At 39.8% G+C, this 18,450-nt stretch overlaps 1 protein-coding gene across 2 annotated transcripts in view; it reads right to left on the reverse strand.

Annotated features, from left to right (window-relative positions):
- Positions 1 to 4,549: 4,549 nt before the first annotated feature.
- stim2b (stromal interaction molecule 2b) overlaps positions 4,550 to 18,450 on the reverse strand; it is a 128,618-nt gene continuing 114,717 nt past the window's right edge. For both annotated transcript variants that reach the window (XM_080189133.1, XM_080189143.1), the window contains 3 exons: positions 13,252 to 13,490; positions 7,819 to 8,020; positions 4,550 to 5,680 (listed from right to left, as the gene is read on the reverse strand). In XM_080189133.1, coding sequence (XP_080045259.1) covers positions 5,215 to 5,680; positions 7,819 to 8,020; positions 13,252 to 13,490 — 907 coding nt within the window. In that variant the 3' untranslated portion in view covers positions 4,550 to 5,214. The remainder of the gene's footprint in view (positions 5,681 to 7,818; positions 8,021 to 13,251; positions 13,491 to 18,450) is intronic.

Below are 18,450 nucleotides of genomic sequence, written 5' to 3' on the forward strand. Positions count from 1 at the left end.
TTTTGCATTTTTTTTTAAAAAGAGATTGAACAATGTCACTTTAAGCTTCGATCATATGTTTGACTGAAAAGACAAAACACCCATTCAATAAAGCTGGAACGGGCTTTTCCTCGCTCTTTGAGGGTTGGCTGATATTTCAGACAAACAGTTCCAATACAGTGATTGGGACCTGTGGATAGGTGTAGCGAATCCTCGGAAGCACCTGCTATAAATAAATAGCCAGTGTCAATTTAAGACTATACTGAAATGTCCTGTAAAAAGATTGAAAGTGTTTGATCAAGTTTAAATTAAAGTACAATAGTAGAGTCTGATAAATATTGTCTTTCCCTGAAAAAGTATTCAATAAAGCTGTATTGGACCTTCACGTGACTCTTGTCCCCTTTGTCTATTTCACCATATAACATGCCTGAGTTAAAAAGGGTTACTGCAAACTGGTCAAGGTCAGTCAGGGTATATTTACCTAGTATTTCTAAATGCTCTGCTGTTGCATCCTTTATAATGGACAATTAATATTTCCCAATGACAGATTAAAGTTAACTGGCCTTTATAGGTTAAATAATAGCAAAGACATAAAGTACTGCAGATGTTAGAAATCTGAAATAAAACAGAAAATTCTGGATAAATTCAGGAAGCCTAGAAGCATCTGTGGATAAATAGCATTTCAAGCCTATAAAAATTGCAGAACTGAAGAGGGATAGAAATATAATAAATTTCTAGTTGGAGAAACGGGTAGAGGAAATTGGGCAAAATAGAAGGTCAAGGATAGGTCAAAGCAAAGAAGACTGAGAAAAATGTATTGGACATAAGCCAAAAGGGTGTGTCAACAGTGCCATTAAAAAGATCGAGAGAGTGCTAATAATGTGAAAAGGTAAGATGCTGCAGAATGTATTAATAGGAGATCAAAGGTTAATGCTTAGAGCAAAACTAAACAAGGGACAGGTGGCCACGTGGGAGAGGGGCAAGTCAAGGAAACCAACATACAAGGCACAAGTCAGGAATATGATGGAATACTCTCCACTTGCCTGGATAAGTCAGCTCAAGATGCTTGACACCATCCAGAAAAAAGCAGCCCACTTGACTGGCATCCTGTCCACAAACGTTCACTCCCTACACCACCAGGAGCAGCAGTGTGTAACATTTACAAGATGCGCTGCAGGAACTCACCAAGGCTCCTTACACAGCAGCTTCCAAAGCAACAACCACAATCAATCTAGGACAAAGACAGCAGACACATGGGAACACCACCACCAAGCAACACATCATCCAAACTTGGCAATATATTGCCATTCCTTCACTGCCGCTAGGTCAAAATCCTGGGACTCCCTCTCCCAGCAGCACATGGATGACAGTGATTCAAGAAGAAAACTCATCACCTTCTCCAGGCAATTAGGGAGGGACAATAAATGTTGGCCAAGCCAGCCACATCCACATCCCCTAATGACTAGCTCATGTCCAAGATGTGCCAATCCACTGTTAGCTTCAAGAAGGTGAGAACTTGCATTATGTAGCTTGAAGTTGCAGTACTTGCAGAATGGGTATAAGTCAAACTTGCTACAGGAAATTGTTGCGCTGCTTTGACACCATGATGTGGGTATGCCGGCGTTGGACTGGCGTAAACACAGTAAAAAGTCTGACAACACCAGGTTTTAGTCCAACCTATTTATTTGATAATATACTCACAAGCTTTCGGGGTTAGTCCCTTCGTCAGGTGAATGTCACCTGATGAAGGGACTAACCCCAAAAGCTTGTGAGTATATTATCAAATAAATAGGTTGGACTAAAACCTGGTGTTGTCAGACTTTTTACTGTGTTGACACCATGAGCCAGCTTTGAAAGCATTTACGGTTCATGCATATTTAATCAAGCTGGGAATATCCTTTTTAATGATTTGTTAATTGCTGCCAACAAAGCCCTCTGGCACAAAAATTAACTATTGGAGTCTCTGCTTTAGGTTTTAATTGTTGTTTGATTTTAAAACTTTTCCTTCATCTATTTTATCTCAATTCAATCTCTCCCTCTCCAATTCTCTCTGTAGCTGAATTGACATTGAATTCACACAATCTCATTGATGTTCTGTTAAGGTCTTTCACTGTTAATTTCATGTTCTGGTGGAGGAGGTCATTCAGTGATCTGATCATGGTTTCAACCCCTTTCCTCTCTACCTTCCATAATCCTCAACTTCCTTTTCCATCGAAATTCTAACTCATAAGAACATAAGAACATAAGAAATAGGAGCAGGAGTAGGCCATCTAGCCCTTCGAGCCTGCCCCACCATTCAATAAGATCATGTCGTGTCTCAGTTCCACATTCCCGCCCTCTCCCCATAACCCTTAATCCCCTCGCTTATCAAAAACCCATCAACTCGCGTCTTAAAAATATTTAGCGAGGCAGCCTCCACCACCTCAACGGGCAGAGAATTCCAGAGATTCACCACCCTTTGAGTGATCCTTGAATAAATTCAACAATCCGGCCTCCACTGCTTTCTGAAAAGAATCCCTCAGACTTATGACTCACAGAGAAAATAGAAATTCTCATCTTGAAAGGGAGGCCTCTTATTCTGAAACTGTGTCCTCTAGTTTTAGCCTCACACACATCCTCCCGGTATCCACCCTATCAAGTTCCCTCAGAATCTTATGTGTCTCAATATGTTCACCTTTCATTCTACAGATCTCTTACGAGTTTTGGCCCAACCTGTTCCAACCTTTCACACAGTTGCTTACCCAATTCACTAAGGTCCCAGGAACCTGGTTTCTCTGGCTGTGATATTATCAGCTCTTGAACTGTGGAACTTGTGCCACAAAACCCTTGTGATTAAATGGAGCAAGTCTAAGTAACATCAATAGGTTCACTCCTACAGCAAATTATGGTCCAGTGCTATATACACTATTTTTGGAAAATAAATAACGCCAGCTTCACTTAAATACAATATTTCAATTATGCAAAGATGTCACACATTTAGTCATGTATGATCGCAAAGGATCTTAATAACAAATGAACGTGGAAAAGACTTTCAACTATTGCCCATCTTTTCCTTGCCTAAGAAATGGGTAAGTTGCAGGGAAACGTCCAGTGGGAACTTTATGCATCTACTTACCCCACGAATTAACTTCCTGACAGGATGTTAAATGGGTTCCCAGCACTCCAGTCCAAAAAACAGGTATTGTCAATATACACGGAGAAAATATTTTGTAACCATCAATTTCCATTGATTCCAGGTGACCAAAGTGAACAGAGTTAGTTTTGCACAATTAAAAGCATGTGTGGATAAAAATATAGAATTCATTAACAGTTCCACATTCTCCTATTTCACTTTGAAAACTTTGAAAAGGCACGAAAGAATTGAAGAATTTATTAGTGATATTACTAGCAATTACCTCTTAGACACATTACGTGACCTGCTGCAGAACAAGCAGTCAATGACTAGAGTTAATAAAAGAAATTGTGGGGCACGGATTTCATTATAGCACAACTAAGCCACTATTAAAGTTATTTTAGCAGCACCTCAGAACCAAAATATTAATAATTTTGTTTATATAATTAGTGGTACTTTTCAAAGAATTTCACTTTCACTATTTTGCTGCCATCAGACTTTTGAATATACCTACCTTACATTAAGCTGATCTTTTTGTACACCCTATGAATGTACCATTATATATTTTCTAATTTATTAGTGTCACAAATAGGATTACATTAACACTACAATGAAGTTACTGTGAAAATCCCTTGTTGCCACTTTCCAGCGTCTGTTCAGGTACACAGAGAATTTAGCATGGCCAATGCATCCTAACCAGCACGTCTTTTGGATTGCGGGAGGAAAGCAGAGCACCCGCGAGGAAACCCACGCAGACATGGGAAGGACATGCAGACTCTGCGCAGACATTGACCCAAGCCAGGAGTGAGGCAGAGTGCTAGCCACTGGGCTACCATGCTGCCCTATTCTGCACTCTCTCCCATCCATCTCCCCTATGTACTCTACGTACAATATGTTTTATCTGTATAGTGCGCAAAAAAATGTATCCCAATACATATGACAATAATAAATCAAATTTTAAAAACCGCAGCAGAGAGATGAAGCGTTCAAGTTCAGAGCCACACGTTGCAGAACAAGCATTGGTTCAACTCATTTTCTAATAAGCTGTGCTGAGTAGAGGAGGGAAAAATTAGCGGAAAGTATCACATCCAGGAGATCCCAAATGCCTACTTATTCCCATGAATAGCAGCCGCTGCAAGCAGAATGGTAGCATGCCCCTAGACTACCCTGAGTAGCAGAAGCATCAAGGCCAGGTATCAAAATTATTACTACAAATCGTGAAAGAAATAAAAACAATGGGGATAAGAACTTTCTTAAAGCCACTTATGCTTCAGTTTCACAGCATAGAAATCTTCTACAATGGTGGAAGGGTGGTGGGGGAAGAGAGGCAATATAACAAAAGCAAACTTTCATACACATTCAATTCATCACAGATTTTGATACTAGTATATAGCATCAAAACTTCAGTGCAAGAAGTATAATCCAATGAAATAATTAAGCAGACCATATTCACTGCAATCATATTATAATGCTTCATTTTATTCTTTTGATACATTCAAGAAGTTCCGAACACCCCAACTACCCTCAAGTCTATTAAGTTCAGGTGAAGCAGTTTTCATTTCTAATCTTCAATAAGAAATCCTGAATTAAGAGTTCATAATTTTGCCAGGTCCCACTGCTGCTACAACCAGGTGAGGTTATAAGGAAACTGTTAGTGCTTGCTTGCAGGCTGGTATTAATTTTTAACAGCCTCCACTGCCAATCTACAGAGTTCAAAGACAAGGCATGAATGTAAAGCTCAGAGGCAGTCAGGTATTTTTAATCATTTGTACAGCAGGTTTGTAAAACTTTTATAGGAAATTTGTCTCAAGAAAAATGCTGCTTTCTCACTCATAGAAATTCCACTGTTTTTAAGAGATTAGAAATCTGAATCCTTAAAAATCCTACCAAAGCTCTACATGTAACAGTAAAAACATAGAATCTGCTTAATTTCTCTATAAATCTTTATACACTGTTGATATAATCAGAGGTACCTTCCCCCATCAGGAAAGTAATAGTGCAACATTTATTTTACAATTGTAACTCGGGCAGAAACACAGCCCTCTGTGTAACATCTAAATGCAGCTTTCGTAAACAGATGTTACGGTGAATTAGGCATCACCATTATCACACTTTGGCTTTTATCATTTTGACATTTTCTTGAAGATCTTTTTCAACTTGGAGGTTTTTTTAACTCTGTCTGTACTGTAAGCCATTTCCTGGGACACTGCTTGTCTCTTAGTTATGCTTTGCGGAGCTCTCATTGTACTATTTTCGCTTTGTGTGGAAGGTTCGAGGACACGTCTGTCCAGAGCAGCTGCTAGCTGTCCCATGCTATATGATTTCTCAATACCATTTCGAATTGGCTTGTTGGCCAGCAGAGAGCTCACAATCATACTTCTGGTGTCCGCTGGGCCCAGAGAATCAGGCGTTGCAGCTGACTGCTCGCATGCCATGGATGAATCAACGACAGACAGGTCATCTAGGGAGTTCTTGGACATGTTACGTGAAGGACCACTAAGGGCCTCACTGTTGGATAAGAGAAACATTTTCTTTCCATTTAGAGACCCAAAAGAGGAGTCACAATCCGAGGCTGTGTCCTGCGTGTCCCTGCAATACAAAACAAGCAAACAGCAAGTTAATATTTTCTTACTTGCAGAACAAGGTATAACACAGCAAATATTGGGACTGATTTCAGGTCAATATCAGGGATATTATGACAACTTGTATTTATCCAGCACCCTGAATGTACAAGAGTGTTGATATTACACAGTGACCCATGATGTCAATATTTCCCTCTGTGACTTTGCAGGCAACTCCAAGACACAGTTCAAGCCTATATAAATGAAGTGAGAGGGGCAGCGCTAGACCTTCTGCTTAGCTTTCCAGACGTTTTTAATCACCATTTCCAATGGTGCCAAGGAACTCTGTGATGGAGCTGGTACCACTTCAGATTCTAGGGACTGCAAGAGTGGGATAATAAGGCTAAGGAGGTGGCAATGATAGGTGGCACCCTTCTCTGCAACTTCTCTCCATATCCTTCCAACAGTTCTTCAGGCTGAGGGGCCTTCTGACCTTCTTCAGAAACAGTCAGTTGACCTTCAAGCCACTGACCAGGCCTGTTTCTGTACTTCTGCTTCTAACCCCTGGCATGAAGACTGGCCTAAACTCAGGGTGCAACCAGGCCATATTAACCACAAGGCTCATTAAACGTGTACTAAGATTTGGCAGAGTGAAAACGTACTTGAGGTACACTGTCTGCCTTCCAAGGAAGAGAGGCGTCAGGAAAAAATATTGGAAAGTCCAAAGCACGAAGCAGAGACGAGAGATTTCTAAGGTAACTGGATTTCACACACTATTTCAGTAGATTTTCACCAATGACCCATAACTACTTATGAAATTTAGAATCTCACTGGAAGAAAATCCATGCATTTTCTGTATATATACCACTAAATACACAGTGTTTCCTAATTCTTTTTATCAATTCATATAATAATTACATGTTGTTAAAGATGCAAAACAATCTTTTTCAAAAAGGAAATACATAACAAAGCATGAAATGTACATCAACTACAAAAGGCCTCAAAACTGTAATTGATACTAGCGTGGAGTTACATTCTTCTGCATTATGCCCATAGGGAGTACTTAAATAGTGGTCTTTAAAGGGGCACATCAGATTAATGGGTACAGATCACAAATATGCTGCAAACCCTGCATAAACCATAGATATCATCAGTTAACCCTTCAAAAACATCTTTTTAGATCCTTCCACAGGATGCATTATTGTTTATCTATGCCGACACCAATGCTGTTCAGTCAGCATTGCTAGGAATTGTATAAGGCTGGCTCACTCTTTTGTTTTCCTCCCTTTTGGAGAACTTGGCAAATGGAAAAATTGTAAAGAGGATTATTGTGCTGTTACACCAATTTGTTCAGGACACCATTTTAAATATTTCATTCTTTCAAAATAACATAACATGGGCTTGGAAAGGTTATTTTTAAAATAATGGTTAGTGACATATTGATCACCATACGGAACAAGAGAACTCCAGGAATATTAAAGGGCCAACTGATGGCTCCCCACAGTTACTGACATTTCTTTATTGAAATGCTCATGCAAAGATTCCAGATTATGTCTAACTGTTTGCTCAATGTAAATAACTGAATCATAACGGTGATTTATTCCTCAGAGGAGTTATTCACATTGGGAGTTTTCTCCTTCTGCAATATTAGGATTATTAATTCATATCTACTGCAGGTTAGTAACGGTGCTGTGGTAACTAGACTAATACCTGAAGCTAAGTTTGGTTAACGGGGATAGTTTCAGTTCTTCCTTTATAAATCTGTTGACGTGGATTTAAATCCCGAGGCTTTGTGACATGTAAATTTTCCAGCCTGAACTACAATCAGCCCTATCAGCTTCAAACAGACTTTGAAATCCACACTAGTGTGAAACGGAAAAAGATGCTGAAAATCCAAATTTTACCCCAATTCAGATGGATTGTCCCTCGAGAAATTTGCAGAATCCTAGGTTCATTTTAAATCCACTTTCACATTTTTTTGTTGTCAGTAAGCTTGTATGGCTGATATTTTTGAGGATTAAAACTAACAGCGGTAAAGTAAATTTAGTCCCATTTGATTTCCAGGATGTGCGTGTGACTGTGAGAAAGCTGAGCACTCTGTGGCAGGGTAAAATACAATTTAACATGCTTCCCAATTCATTCCACAACACACAACAATCGAATTACCAATTCCTGTCAGCTGTGAAGAATATGGCATCTTCCTCCTCCTCACCACGATGAAGCGTTGAATAACTGTTCATTACAAAGATGTCAGGAGCTGAAGATTGCAAGGAAGGTGAAAGCCCAGAAGCGATCATGTTGGGCCTCCGACTGCGACCCTGGTTGCTGCTTTTTGGTAAATTGTAATTGAGTTTGCTGTGAGCTATTGCTGAAAACAAAAACACATGCAAACATATATTTAGAAACAGGGACTTGCACTTCAGTGAGCTAAATACACCTGAATATAATACACTAGACAGGGGCTTAGGAGTTAAATGATGAGAGCAGATTGTAAAAAGCTGTCTTACACTTCTTGGATTATGAATGATTTATTCGTGACCTGATCCAAGATATTGCCAAATGCTGAGAAGATTTTAAGGTGCACACTGACGGTGGTCAAATTCAAGAATCACAGCTCAGCTATTTAAAAGGAAAATCGGGAAGTACTTTACCACTATCCTTCTATTTGGAAAATGTTGAACTCATTCCCCATAAAGGCTTTTTATACGGATGCTTTCTAGGCTGCACCTGACAGGTCTTTGTTAGGCAAGGGTATCAAGAAATACGAAGCTAAGGCAGGTAAATGGAATTGAGTTGCAGATCAGCCACGGTCTAATTGAGAAGTGAATGTTCAAGGGGCTGAATGGCTCAACCGATGTTCCTTTTTAAGCTTACTACATGAAATTTGACTGCGGCAATGAAACAATGATTGCTAACTGAAATCACTTTCTTACAAACATACAATCAAAAGAAGCTATTAGATTGATTTAACTCCTCATTTTTGATGAGTAAAAACAATGAACCACTAATATTACTGTAAAGTTCATGCAATCATTATTGTAACTTTTTGGATGAACAAGTCTGTGATGCATTTGTATTCTATTGTTTTATGCAAATAATTAAGTTTAATTATATATCCTAAATGCTCCAGATTTTTTAAAAAAGTGGAATCCCAAGGGAAAATAGTTACACCATTTGTGGTGTGACATTCAGCAGTCCTCAGGCAAAATGCAAAAGCTAAGGGGCAATTATTTCTCATACTAGCTTGATGTGCACTGTCCCAATTCACTTTGTCAATTCAGTGCCAAATAAGTGGTAGCTCGTGTTGCCGTTCCATACCATGGATTTAAACTGTACAGTAGGAGGTCACTCTGCCCAGCATGTTGTGCTAACTCTTTAAAAGATCTATCTAATTAGTCCCACTCCCCTGATCTTTTTGCAAAGCCCTGACTTTCTTTCCTCTTTCAAGGTTATTTACAATTCTCTTTCAAAAGTTACTATTGAATCTGCATTCACCACCTTTTCAGACTATGCATGCCAGATCTAATAAGTAGCTGCACAAAGAAATTCTTCCTCAACATCCCGTTGGGTCTTTTGGCAATTATCTTAAATCTCTAGCTTCCGATTACAAACCCTACGACCAGTGGAAACAGATTCTCCTCATTCCTCTCAGAAAACCCATAACAATATTGAATGCTGCTATCAAATCTCCAGTTAACCTCCTTTGCTCAAAGAACAATCCCAACAGGGCAGCACAGACTCGCAGCACCAGGGACCTGGGTTTGATTCCCAGCTTGGATCACTGCCTGTGTGGAGTTTGCACGTTCTCCCAGTGTCTGCCTGGGTTTCCTGTGTTCCAATTTCTTCCTACAGTCCAAAGATGTGCAAGTTAGGTGGATTGGCCATGCTAAATTGACCCTTAGTGTCAGGAGACTAGCTAGGATAAATGCATGGGGTTATGAGGGTAGGGCCTGGATGGGATTATGGTCAATGCAGATCCGATGAGCCAAATGGCCGCCTTCTGCACTATAGAATTCTATGAACTTCACCCACACGACACAGGTGGCATCAATCCTGATGCCATTCTACCAAATCGAAGAACTGGACATAACACTCCAGCTGAAGCCAAACTACTCATTCACAAAGGTTCAGCATAATCCCTTACTACCACTGACAAAACTTTATCAAAAATGTTTAAATCCAGGTCCAACAATCCAACCTGAAGTTTACAGAATAAGTAACAGGACAATACAGAGTAACGTGGAAACCTATCATCATGAACAACTGCATCAATTCCACAAGTTAACTGCAGTTGTTGCAGAGTGTAGAAAGCCTGGGAGAAATTTGAGTTGGATACTAACAGATAACAGATCGCGTATAGCTAAAGCAAATGATTTGCCTTAGTGTAATATCGACCACTTTCAACACTCAGCAAGTGCACTGCAATTTTATATGAAAGATCTTAAGGTAATTAAAACAATGGCAGTATTTGTGCTATAACAAATCATTTGCCTTACCTCCAAGAAATATGTTTTGAGTAATGGTCAACTCTTCATTTAAACTTTGTCACACCAAGGACAGAGTTTCCAGCAATGACATGAAATAATTCAATGGATGAGGGAAGCTTGTGTGTGCAGTTTGTCTCTAGTATGATTTGACTGATGCAAAGGGCGAGTTACAGCTCTAACATTTCTATCATGAATGTAGAGATCTGCTTTATAGCGTGATGCTCTGTGGCAAGGTCAGCCAGTGGATGTGTTACGAGAGCAACCATTTAAAGTTCGTGAATTCAAATCTGGTAACTTGCACCAAAAAAAACACTATGAAAGTTGGCAAGCTGGTGTTAAAAACCCAAGTGGTTCACCAAAATCTGTCAGGAGAGGAAACCCACCACTGCTGGATGATCTACATGTTACTCCAGTTCCACATTACAAGGTAAACTCTTTATGCCCTCACTGCAACAATGGGTAGGTAATAAATATTATTGCCCTGTCAGTTCCGCCCACATTTCAAGAAAATTTAAAAATGATAAATGTAACTAGTTGATAGCTGTTCAATGTCAATGATGATGAATTCATCCAGTACATGAAATCAGCTGCATTCATCAAGTCCACTTTTGAAATGTACTGAATACAGGAGCAAGAGATCACCTTTTTCTCCAACCTCACAAATAGAGCTGTGATGGTCCACTCAGGACAACAACTTACATTTACATGGCACCCATAACTCAAAATGCCAGAGTATTTCACAGGAGCATTCTAAAACAATATATAAGCCCAAGCCTCATTAGGGGGTATTAGGTCAGATGACCAAAAGCTTGGATCATAGAGAGAGGTTCCAAGAACAGAACAGAGATGCAGGGAGGGAACTCCAGAGTTTGAGGCTTGGCAACTGAAGGCACGGCCACCAATAGTGTAGAGATTAAAACAACGATGCTCAGGAGGTCCAGGATTGGATGATCGCAGATAAATGTTGGGCTGGAGAGACGAGGGCTGCAGATATATTTGGTTAGGTGGACTGGCCATTCTGAATAGCCCCTTAGTGTCCCAAGGTGTGTAGGTTAGATGGATTAGGCATGATAAACATACCTTTATGGGGATAGAGTGGGAGAAGGGGCCTGGGTAAGATAGCTGTCAGAGAGTCGATGCAGACTCGATGAGCCAAATGGTCTCTTCCTGCACTGTAGGGATTCTATGATTTGAGATTTTTTTTAAAGGTGTTACTTGATCGAAAGCCAATGCAGGTCAGCAAGTACAGGGTTACAAGCGAGCAGGATGAGTTACGGTACGATAGAGAGAATTTTGGATGATCTCAAGTGTAGCTAGGGGCTGGGGGGGGGATAGGGAATGTGTTAGAAGAGTCAAATTGAGAGGTAATGAAGGCATGATTGAGGGTTTCAGAAGATAAGGGAGGGGCAAAGTTCAGCAATGTGAGAAATGGAAATAGGCAGCCTTAGTGGTGGCACGAGTGGTGAAAGATACAAAGTGGCTTCACAGAACAGTGATATTGCCAATGGTGACAGTCTCGGCTTTCTTCTACTAGTTTTGTTCAGCCTCCCTTGCCATTTGTTTTCCACAAACATCTTTCAGATATCATTATCAAGCTAAGAAGCTGAATGTTTATGTTGACAAGCAGCATCACAAATATCCTTTGGGGCTGCCAAATGGAATAATGAAAACAGTCCCACAGGGCACTAACATCCAGAATACTGATCATAATAATATTCCTTTCCAGTCAAAATGATTAGATAGTACGACAGTTAAGGCACTTGATGTTCTTTGATCCAGGTTTTGTAGTAGGAATGACAATCAGTGCTCATCCTAATGGAGTAAATCATGCAGCGATCTCCAGCATCCAGATACAGGAAATTATTATCTGCAGTTCCCTGCTCACCGCTACCTTGCCACAAGACTCAACGTTAAAACAAACAGGGTATGAAGTAGCAGTACTTTTTATCTAGAAACACATCAGAAAATATTGAGCTTATCCATTAAAATGTCAGTGAATTTTCATCAAGTAATTTTTGATTACTACCAAACAACCATTCTGACACTGAAAAATTACTTTTGCAAGCTTAGAATATTGTTCCTTTAGATTTCAATTATTGTTGCAGATTTAAAACATACTTTTCCTTTCTATCTTTCTTTCTTAATCACAACTTTCTTCCCCCTCTCAATTTTGTTTTCCCTATACAATTTACGTTGAATTAAATATTCTAACGTGCATTTGCTGCATGCATCAGAAATTATTATTCAGTCTGACTGGTTGAGGAACCACACTGTTGATCGATTTGGTGTCAGATTTGATATAGTGTGGAGGATACCGCTCTGAAAAGCCGCTCTCTGATTACCATAAGTGGTCACACAAAGGCCCAATAAAAGTCTGTGGGCAGCTGTACATGGAATGGACAGCAAGCGCTATTCAGTTGTCAACTGCAAAATCTGGGGCCATTATATTTCATCCATTAGTCGGGCAGCCCACTCCATGTGGTAAAGTATTAGTTTTAACATGTGATAGTGCAAAGCCATTATTGTGTTTATACAGATTGCATGAGGAAGAGAGGCTACACTGACAAGGAACATTTCTGAAAGAGACAAGAAATTGAGAGGAGTTTGATTTTTAGCTTCTTTAAAATTTAGTTTAATACACAGTAGCTACAGATTAAATGATAAGTTAAATGTAGTATCCTACATTTAAATGTTATGCTAGTTAGTTACAAAAATGGAAGAATATTAGTAACGAACAGTTACAGGTTCTATATTCTATATCCATGGATGATCCCTAGTTAAGATTTAAAAACATTTGCAAATTGAGTCATTAAATGATAATTCATTTTGTTTATTAGACAATGAAATAATCATTTGCAAATATTGAATAAAAAAAGCTTCTGTCCAAGCACTGTACTTCAAGATGGCAACGCTCTACAACCTCTTCTGAAAGGTAAAATGTCAGGTGTTCAACTGGCTAATTGTTTGGGAGTAACGGAACGGAAAATAATAGCTTCTATCCAACCCTACCCTGTTCCTCAGCTGGACGGGAGGCTCTAAGTTTCAAAATTGAAATGTCAAGGTTTCAGTTGCTTGTTTTTACTCTCGTCAGAAGATGGCATTTGTAACTTACGGTGAAATTGTGGAATGATTGGTGGCGTGTCCTCATCCAAGTCATCTACTCCACCAGCTATTGGATATGGTGGGACAGATACACGTGGCATAACTACCCAGCTGTGTTCAGAATACAGAACGGAGGTTAGACTTGGCATTCCCGCGTTGTGCACAATTGGAAAGCCACAGATTTTCTCAATCTGCTGCCAGCGGTGTAGCCGTTCACGCAAGGCTGCCGTCACCTCAGATAACGCTTGTCTGTAATATGGATGCAAAAGAAACAAAAATTGTGATGTCCCCGATAAAAACTCAATTTCCACTTAAAACATTGTTTTTAAAATGCAAGCTTTCCGGTGGCTTTCTGAAAGCACGCACTGTCCCACGCTCTTTGCTTAACTGCTTACCTCAGTTGAGGTGGAATAGAAATATTATAAGCATTTTGGTTTTACAAGGATATAAAAACATCAGTCAGGCTTGCAGTCACTATCCAGTGATTTTGCTGGAAAGCACATGGGTGAGTAAGCTGGCCTCTTGTGTCACCCCCAACCTCATGCATTAATAGCCTCCCATGTCAAAATTGAGGTGCACACCTGAACATTTGCAATTTTAGATAAGAACTGGCAGCACAGTGGCAGAGTGGTTAATACTGCTGCCTCACAGTGCCAGGGGATCCGAGTTCAATTCCGGCCTCGGGTGATTGTCTGTGTGGAATCTACACGTTCTTGCCATGTCTGCGTGGAGTTTACACGTTCTCACCGTGTCTGCATGTATTTCCTCCGAGTGCGCCAGTTTCCTCCCACAGTCCAAAGATGTGCAGGATAGGCCGATTGGCCTTAGCGTCAGGGGATTAGCAGGGCAAATAGGTGGGATTATGGGAAATGACCTGGGTGGGATTGTTGTCGGTGCAGGCTCAATGGGCTGAATGGCCTCTTTCTGCACTGTAGGAATTCTAAGATTCTACTGATATGTTTGGAAGTGAGATGAGGACCAAAATCGGGAGGAGAAAGGGGAAAATATGAGGATCATTTTTCTTTTCCTTTAAGGAACAAGAACATTCCCATAAAGGCTATCAATCATTTTTATAAACAGGGTAAAATCAATCTCTCCTAACTATTTTCTCTTCACAATAAAGTGCCATCAACTGCTGGATTGGGTATGGTGACAAGCACAATTAAGGAGTACAGATCCTGTATTTTCAAATGAATTGGTTGCAAAATAAAACAATTTGCCAGCTTCCAAGTAATATTAATGCCATTCTCACTAAAATGGATCCCTTTTCTGCAACTTTTCTTTCTTAAAACTCAATGTGATTTCCTCTTTTGTAAGGATGCATCATTCTGATCAAAGCTTAAATAAGTTCTCAGTAACTCAAAAATTAAAGAGTTCAAACAAAAGGTAATAATAACTTGTTCACTAAGCACTGGATTAATCTCAAACATATTTTTGTAGCACGAGTGATGATCAATTAATTGATAGAAGTTGAAAGATATTCCTGTTGATCATGTTTGTTTTTTTAAAATGTACAAAACAAATGTTGTGGAGTCAATTTAATTTGAATTACCTGTAAAGGCATGAATATTTACAATTGCCTCTAAGGTTCTACAAAGGCATCAGTATAAATTACAAAAACTGCACCTAAAGACCACAGTTGCCTCGGACTAGCATCATGAATTCACTTCAATTTGTTCATAATGACAGAAGATCAAAAATGTTGAAATAATTTTTTTTCCTCTCCAATTGCTTTTCCAGGGAAGAAATCCTGCAAGCTCACATTAATACATATCTCTGCAGCAAGCCAACTCTTACAAACATTTAAACCATCAAAATACTGTAGGTCTGCTGTACAAAAAGAATACGGCACAAGTTGTCAGCTAGTCACAATGACTGACTGTCATATTCCCAAAAAATACATTGACAAGCAGCAGTTTCTGAGAACGAAAGGGGTTTTAAAAAGTAAGCAATTGAGTTTTGCAATCAATGTTTTAAAGAAAAACCTACCATGGAGTCCAATACAACGTGAAGCAAAGAATTTGAAATCTGAAAAAGTGATGCCAGAGGAGTGGTGGAATTAAGGAATGACCACTCAGTGATTAACTTATAACCACATCTACACCACACAAGGATTATTACACACAATTACAGCTCACAAGATTGGGGATAATATATTAGCATAGTTAGAGGATTAGTTAATGGACAGAAAACAGAAGAGGAATAAATGGATCATTTCCAAGTTGGCAAGCTGTAACTAGTGGGATACCACAGGGTAAGTGTTTGAGCCTCAGCTATTTACAATTTAATAAACATCGACAAGCAGACTTAGTAAAATATCCAAGTTTATGACAATACAAAGTAAGCTTGAGGAGGATGCAAAGAGACATTGACAGGTTAAGTAAGCAGCCAAGGAAGTTTCTCCTGAATGAGGAAAGCTGGAAGAGGTACACCATCGCAAATGAGGCATCTGAGATAAGGAAATAATGTCTTCACCCAGTTGTCTTTGGAAATTTATATCCTAGAAAACTGTGGATGCTCAGTTGTTGAGTATATTCAAGTTACAGATTGCCAGATTTTGGATATTAAAGGTAATCAAAGCATACGGAGATAATGCAGGAAGGTTTTGTTGAAGTTAAGGTCAGCCATGATCTTATTGGATGGTGGAACTGTCTCAAAAAACCAAATGTCCTACTCATTCCTCATGTGTTTTTACAGTCAGTACGTAAATGATAGTAAAAGTATTCTTGCAGATCTATAAGCCTGCATATCATTTATGTCTTTTAATTTTACTCTCACCAAAGTACCAACTTGTGAATTCCAAAAGAAATTAAATCGCGAGAGCCAACAGTTCTGCAATATTTCTTTCTGGGAAGTTTTGAAAATCACCAGGTCTTTCTTCTAGCTTCACTATCCAGTCTTTACTGCGCTACTTTAAATGAACAAGATTTTTAGCTCTGCCTCTGAATGAGTTGAAGATCCCATTCTGTGCATTTACTGACAAAAGATTTTTTTTAAAAAAGAAATGCAATTAGGGACACACAACTAGGGTCTCTGCACATATTGAAATGCTGTGTGTGCAACACCTAATGCACAATTGAGCAGCCAATTATAGAGCATCTCGAATAATGCTGCTGAACAGCAAGCAGCCACTTAGCCGATATAAATAATGGGGCAATCCAGGTGTGCTGTGCCCTCTGGGAGAAAGTAAAGGAAGATTGCCAAGTCCTGTTTAATGAAGGGCACTATAGGTGACCGCTGACAGGATGAACAACCAAGTGTTCTTGACTGTGTGGAGGATAAAGCAGCCAATAAGCAGAGTACAACAAGCAGATAAACAGTCGCACAATTAATAAGGTTGGTGTTGTGTGCAAAATGAATCAAGAGAGATATTGAAAATGATGTCTGATCTGAAGAAAACTGTGGAGATGAACAATGAATATGAAGCAGCTATTTATTTACACGGAATAACCAGTGTGGAAAGGTGCCATTTAGCCGCACCTGTTAGTGCTGGTGTTCATACTCCACATGAACTGTAGTCCTAATTCCTATTTATCTATATCCCCTTTTTCACAAAACAGCTAGCTAATATTCTTAAAAGCTGATAAGAGAAATTTTAGTTTTGGGCGAGAATCAGACTGAACACAGGTTTATTAAGATTTTAACTCAGTGTCATTTAAATAATCCAAAGCCAACATTCACTGGGAGCCATAGAGAATGTCAATGCCACTGGGCAGGAATGGGAAGTTGCAGAGTGTCAGGTCACTGCTGTGTACCCACAGGAACAATCCCCAGCATTATAACCAAGGATGGAAGGGTGATGCTGGTTGGAAGTGGTTGTATTTGAGGGGGGCAGAGGTCCAAGGTATTTTGCTCTTCTTACCCCACAAGGATTTCATAGTGAAGATTATTTTGTTCAGGCTTTCCTTGGGTTCCCTTATGAGGCCGGCACGATGGAGGTGTAAGGGTGTACGCATCTTCTAAACACAGAAGTCAAAATGCTGTGTAGCATTGGGTAAATCAGCCCAATTTTAACATTTAAATTAGTCCCGCCTGCTTGCAGCTGATCTTGAAGGTGTGATGTTAAAATATGGCTGACTAGAATGATGTACACTCGGGCTGTGAAGTGGACTCAGGTTAATTAACCACCTCCACACACCATTCACGCTGTGTGATGCACCATAAAAACTGATCCCCTAACCGCTGCATTCATTATTAATTCTGTCCATATGTCTTATCGGGCTGGATTTTACACTTCCAACATGTGTCCTTCCAACCACCTACATGCCCACCCAGATCTGTCTGAAATATTTTATGTTGGGTAAGTGTGGGGCAGCCTGGCTGCCTCTGGGCCTATTGAGCTCTTAAGGGCATCATCTTGCCAATGCCACTATTTCCCTGTGGCAGGAAAAGTCACCCCTTCCTTGCAAATCAGTCTTCACCCCCACCTCCATCCATATCCTCTCAAAGTTGGCTCCAACTCCCCCATCCCTACCTTGAAATTGCCAAAACTAACCCACCGCCCCCCCAACTCTCAATTTACCTTAGTGCCCAGCTCCAATGATCATCTCCATGCAGAACATAAGGTAAAATAGGTGAGTAAATTTATCATACACCTCCATGAACTCAGCCCACAGTCACCCTGCTCTAACAAAGACAGGTCCAGTTTTTCTTCCTTATACTTCCTCAGACTAAGTATCATCCTAATGAATCCACACCTGATCAAATCGGCACTATACCTATCCGAGTGACTCAACACCCTTCCTAGAACCATGGAGCCCAATTGCTTATAATACTCCACCTGCCAATTTACTGAGGTTAGAGCGATGCACCATCCTATCTTGACCTACATTCTATATTTTTTGCCATAAAACCAATTATTCGGCATCTTTTTTATAAATTCTGAAGTTTATAAAAAACACGTATTTAATGTACCTGAGATGCACCCTCTGCTCTTTCACATCATTCTGCTTTCTCCTATTAAATTCTTTCCTTTAACCAAAACAAGCAGCTTGGAACTGTTGCTGCTACTTAGCAACATATTTCTTTTCAAAAATGGTAAAATTCATCTATGATCACCTTGGTGATGTGAAGCCTCATCATTCAAGTCTTCAGTGAGACTAAAGGAGCTCCACCGCTTGGGTCTAACGTGTCACTTGGTGAAGCACAGCATTTGGCTACCCTCCTGTGCTGGTTTATGACCTTTTTACCCTTTCCCCTTTGTCAACAT

Source organism: Carcharhinus amblyrhynchos, chromosome 1 (assembly GCF_965287045.1).
Source record: "Carcharhinus amblyrhynchos chromosome 1, sCarAmb.v2.hapA, whole genome shotgun sequence".
Lineage (NCBI taxonomy): Eukaryota > Metazoa > Chordata > Chondrichthyes > Carcharhiniformes > Carcharhinidae > Carcharhinus > Carcharhinus amblyrhynchos.